At 32.7% G+C, this 6,000-nt stretch overlaps 1 protein-coding gene across 25 annotated transcripts in view; it reads left to right on the top strand.

Moving 5' to 3' along the window:
- BLTP1 (bridge-like lipid transfer protein family member 1) overlaps positions 1-4,033 on the top strand; it is a 215,674-nt gene extending 211,641 nt beyond the window's left edge. For all 25 annotated transcript variants that reach the window (XM_063664090.1, XM_063664083.1, XM_063664080.1 and 22 more), the window contains 2 exons: positions 808-973; positions 3,309-4,033. In XM_063664090.1, coding sequence (XP_063520160.1) covers positions 808-973; positions 3,309-3,525 — 383 coding nt within the window. In that variant the 3' untranslated portion in view covers positions 3,526-4,033. The remainder of the gene's footprint in view (positions 1-807; positions 974-3,308) is intronic.
- The last annotated feature ends 1,967 nt before the right edge of the window (positions 4,034-6,000 follow it).

The following is a 6,000-nucleotide window of genomic DNA, read 5'->3' on the forward strand; positions in this document are numbered from 1 at the left end:
TAGCACTGTAACCACCACCAGTAATAAACAAAAACCCAGCAACTGAGCAGGCCTTAACTGAACAGGGCATCTGTGTTCTTATGTAGTGGGTTACTGTGGCTTCATTTTGAGGCTCATTCCCAATCAAGTTATAACCAGAGCTATATAACACATATTACCTAATTATTCAATTATTTCACATCCAGTTTGTGTATTGAAACTAATGCCCTAAGAGGAAAGCTGTATTCATTAAATAAGATCATATGAAAGTATTAATGGCAAAAACTGCAATTACTTTTGCACCACCCTAATACCTATGTTGCAGATTACACTTTATATATAATTACTATAGCCAATTAATAAAGAGTGAAAAGCCTGCTTACATAAAAACCTCTTTAGTACCACTGTTCAAATATATATACAACTAGCCATTAGCATACAAAAACCATTGAATTACACAGCTTAAATTAATGAATGGTATGGTGTGTGAATTATATCTCAAAGCTGTTAAAAAAAAACAGAAACAAAAACAAAACCTACTACAGCCATTCTTCAGGAAACCTACAACTATCAATTTCAATGCCATAGGCTTGCTATCAAGTCAATGATCTCAGCATTTTTTATCATTAATGTTGACACTGTTAATCTCTAAGAAATATCAATAATTGGTACTTATGGCTTATTTTAAAATATTATTTTTAAGAAATGCAATTAAATGAGGCTTTGGCCAGGTCACAGATAAAATGAGAAATGAAACCAATTCTTCTGTTCTAATTCTTATAGTGATTTAACATAAATGTATCATACTAATCTAAATTTTCCTTATAGCCATCTTTCCACCTCGGATTTTATCTACTCGACCAGGACAGAAAAGTCCAATTATTATACATGATGACAATTCCTCGGATAAAGATAGAGAAGATACCATCACTTATACTACTGTGGACTGGAGAGATTTTATGTGCAATACATGGCATCTAGAACCTACTCTTAGGTAAGTAATGAGTACATACATTTTACCCATATGCTAAGGGATTACTATGAGCAAAAAGTTATGAATAATGTAAGTTACATATGATTATCAAAAAATATATTCAGAAGTTAGTCTCCTGTAATGTCTGTAGCTTCTGTGTGCTGTCTTTGCTGCTTCTGTTTGTGTTTCTAGGTAAGGTGAATGAAGTACAAATGTTGAGAATAGCTCAGCACTGATGAGCTGTCCAATGGGTGACATTACTAAAATATGAGAATAATTTTCCTTCCACTGTTGCCATTAGTTTTTCACCTTCTCACCAAGATGTTATTTTCAGGGTTTGAGGTAGCTACTGTAAACTGTTTTGTTACTTAGTATGGCAAGATGCAGCAGAAGTCATATTTAATTGTTAAGGAACTATTTTAATTTCTCGCTGGATATATGTCATAACACTGTAATAAAACCTGCAGCATCACAGTGCCCCTCTCTTTGCATACTAAGCATTATAAAACCATGCCTAATATCTCAAATTTAACACTATCAGATTAAGGTTCCCTTACTGAGTCATGCTCTACTACAATTATCCCAATTAAATCACTATCCCAAAATTTCAAAAGTATTTTTTAGTTTCAGTTATATTTATGATAGTTTCTATAACTAGTGGTACTTGCTTTGTGTGTCCTTGTTTGTGATTAACACTAACAGCCTTCCTGTTTTTTTCCTTTCATCTCATCTGCTTTGTTAATCCTGTTGTAACTGTCTGAATCCTGAAATAACAGTATTTTTAAAAATCCATTACATCCCAGCACAACATTCTGCAAAGTGATATACATTTTATTTAGATAAGGTTTTTATTCAGACATATTTATGTCACAAAATAATTCCAAATTAAAATCTCCATTATGCAGTGAGGACTCTTGTATAGGCAGAAAGTAGTGACTTTGTGTGTTAATAAATTGGCATACAGTAAAATTTGTTGTAACTAAATAAGCAAAACACTTTCGTACTAATAGTGCATACACCCATGAGAAATATTAACTGTTAAAATACTGCAGAGGTCCTAATGCAGAAAACTATTTGTAAAATCTGTTTTGTATTTGCAAATTTAAATAATGATGTATTTAAATTGAATACAAAATGAATTTAGTTTCAAGTGAGCATAAAAATAGTTACCATATTCCTTTTTTTAGCAAACTATCAAGAGTAACTAGTTAAGTAATGTGGTGTAGTGGTAGAGAGCGTGGTTTAAGAGCTCTGGCTGTAAGCCCAGCTCTTTTGCATAGTAGCTGACTGAGCTAGGCCAAAACACCTAACCCCTCTGTTCTCTCTGTCTCAGTTGACTCATGAAAAATTTGGAAAATGGTATTACCCACCTTGTAGGATCGTTACACTGGTTAAATGAATTAATGCAAAATGCTTATAACTATTTGAGTTTGAGGAGATCAATGCCTAACCACCCCCAACCCCCACCCTGAGTTCAGAACCAATTGAAATAGTGGGAGAGATTAATATGGATAAAGCTGATAACAAGAAATGTAGCTTAGATATACGGCAACAATAGCTTTCTACAAAGTTCGGGTTTGGTCCTACCTGCAGGGCATCGATGCAGAACTTAACTTTGGGGAAGGGCGGGATGGGGGTTGCTGGAGTTGTACAATCAGCAGCTCTATGTATGTACTCAGCCACAGACAACATAGAATACTCCAGGGCTAACCTGTTTAGGGGCTTGCTCCTGAAAAACCTGTGGTATGAAGGAACAGATTAAAATGAAGGGCTCCCAAGAGGGAGGAGGGTACTGAACTGTTACTTCCTCTGTTAACTTTGCCTGTTGGATAAATCATCAATATAGGGGCAGAAGGTGGCCAGGAGCGGTTCAGTAATAGCTGTTTCTCTACGTATAAGGATATTTCCTTATCCTTATACTATAGAATAGTATATACTTATAGAATAGGGAAAAAATGGTTCTCCCTTCAAACATGTTTAGCACATAGCACTCGGTAAATTTTAGCCTTTTTCTCCCATTATGCTACATGCTTATGAAATCTACTAAAATTAACCAGATGTCCTTTTATATGTTTAAGATAACTGTATAACAGGCCTAAAATATTCAGGATGAAATATAGTAAACACTATTGCTGTGTTTAGGTTGTCAAAGATACTTATAATCATACATATATTATTTTTTGAATGCTATTATTATGGTGAATCCAGGAATTATGGGCTCATTTATACAAATGTACCTACTGAAAATATTTTGTCTTGAGTATATTATAGAGGCTTAGTGATGTTCTTTTCCTACCATTAGAACCATGCTCTAGGGCATTACACTCCTTAATAATAACTGTAATTTTTATTTTAGATTAATTTCTTGGACTGGAAGAAAGATTGATCCAGTAGGTGTTGATTATATTCTTCAAAAATTGGGCTTTCATCATGCTAGGACTACTATTCCTAAATGGCTTCAAAGAGGAGTCATGGACCCACTGGACAAGGTTCTGTCTGTTCTTATCAAAAAGCTCGGTACTGCACTACAGGATGAAAAGGAAAAGAAAGGCAAAGACAAAGAAGAACACTAAAGAAGTAATTTGATCTGTGAACAAATTATGATTGTGTCCATTAAGTTTTATTACACTGGAGTGTATTTTTAGTATAATAATTTTAAATATAACTTTAAAATAATTCTAAATTTGTGGCTATTATAAGTTTGTAAGTTAACCTGTTTATTCTAGTTCCATCATTCTGTGTACAGTGAAGTATTGCATGATAATGTAAATTTTGTGAAAAACTAGATTAAAATATATAACTGCTTGTTATGGTTTATAATTATATAATGTGCAATACAATTCCTGCATCTTTAAAATGTCTGCAGAATAACTGTGAATTTTTTTGTTATTGGATTGGCCGTAACTTTTAGAAAAAAATCTTGTTGATAATGTGATTTTGGAGAGGTCATTAATTGCTTTTTCTTTTTTAAATGTAGACTTATATAAATACCTGTTTGTATATAGCTTGAGTAATTGTGATATGATTGTATACCACTAAAATATTGTTAACTATTGTAATAAAGTCACAATAATGGTTTAAGTCTGTAGTAGTTTTTCAATCTTTTTCTCCTTTTTATAATTAATAGATGCCCATCCTGTGTCACAGCTGATCAGATGCTTTCATAGAAGATGATTTATACCTATATTAGAGTTGGGCCATAGGTTCTACCTCTGTGGATTCAATGAACTACAGATCGAAAATATTCAGGAAAAAAAAAATTCCACCCAAGTTCCAAAAAGCAAAACTTTTGTATTTACCAAGTACATTAAGTCCACATGAATGAAGTGATGTGTAGGCATTTTATTAGGTATTGTAAATAATCTACAGATGATTTTTAAAGAGTATCCAGGAGAATGTGCATAGGTTATATTCAAATACTACACAATTTTATATGAGGAACTTGAGCATCTACGGATGTTCTGGAACCAATCCCCTAAGAACATAGGAAGATGACTATGTTATGTTTATAAAAAATTAGCTCAAGAAGGATGCAGTTAGGGACAGGCACACAAGAGGTATATTAATAACACCTAAGAAAAATATTAGGTATTGTTCTTTCTTAAGCTAATGGTAAATTCACAGCAAGTAATTATTATACTATATTCCTTACATGTTTGTATTTTTTGTGTGTATGAAGTTATATATAATGTATGTTATATGTTATACATACATATGTGTATTATGTACACACATTAAGTATAAAAAATTTAAAATGGCAAGATCTAAAATAATACTCAAAGGTAGCTATAATTACCTCAGGCTGGAAATCTAGCCAAGTCAATATGGCCAGTTTAAAGATTGGGTAAACAGTAGAATTGAAGAGCTAGTTAGAAAACACCTAAAGAAAGCCTTTGGTGCAGACTCTTGCATTTAGGTAGATAAGACAGTTTTATCTCTAACAGATTAGCAACAAAAAACTCCAGAAGAGCTGGGGTACTTAGCCAAGGGTATAGATCTAGTAAATGTTAGTAGGGGAATTAAGATTTGCTGTCTAATGTCACACAGCAACTTAGTCACACAACCAAAACCCTAGTGTTAACAGTCCTAATTTTGTATTCTTTCTGCTAGGCCATCATAGCTGTCATCTGTCTGATCTCTGAATCCCACCCCCAAATCTCTTAACATTGGTGCATATAAAATAACAAGTATAAACTTACCCTATTTCTGGCACTAACTGTGATAATGTTATAAAAAGCAAAAGGACAAATCTGTAACTACTTAAAATTTCTATGACTGTTGGATAAAGCTATGAGAAAACTAGCACATCTGTGCACTACTGATGAGAATATAAATTGGTACAACTCCCATGAAGGACAATTAAGTAACAGCTATCAAAATAACAAAGGCATGTAATTTTTACTAGATATACATACAGTACTTCCCTGTGTGAAATAATTATACAAGCATGTATATTTGCAGTATTCTGCAACAGTGCAGTATTGTGGAAGTATGTTGCAGTAATGTTGCAGTATTCTTTCTAATAAATGGCTGGAAACAATTCAAATGTTCATCAGTGTAAGACAGGTTAATTAAAAGTGACATCCATTCAGTAGCATAGTACGCAACCATGAAAAAAAAAGATGATCTCTAAGATTTATTCCTAAATTAAAAAACGTGGTCAGCCGCTTAGATTACAAAGCTTCCAAGTGGTCTATTATAGTTATTTTTTGAGTATCATGTACCTTGTTCTATTCCAGTAAATCACATGGTGCATCCAGATAACCTGTAAAATTTCAATAACATGTAAAAAAAAATTACATAAAGGATTTTGCTTTCCTATCTGCAAATATTGTACTTCTAGGCTTACTAGAGATCTGTGATTTGCAAACTGTCTATAGTGAAGAACCCTTTTTTAAAAAAAGTTGAAGGTGATATAAATCAATAATCTTGTAAAATATAGTAACAATTATTCAAACTGAAAAAATTAAAATACACAAAATAAAGCTCAAATTTTTAATTATTAGGTTTGATTTACTAGATTCAAATGTTCCATCAATTGCTGTAAG

Source organism: Pongo pygmaeus, chromosome 3, assembly GCF_028885625.2.
Source record: "Pongo pygmaeus isolate AG05252 chromosome 3, NHGRI_mPonPyg2-v2.0_pri, whole genome shotgun sequence".
NCBI classification, from domain to species: domain Eukaryota; kingdom Metazoa; phylum Chordata; class Mammalia; order Primates; family Hominidae; genus Pongo; species Pongo pygmaeus.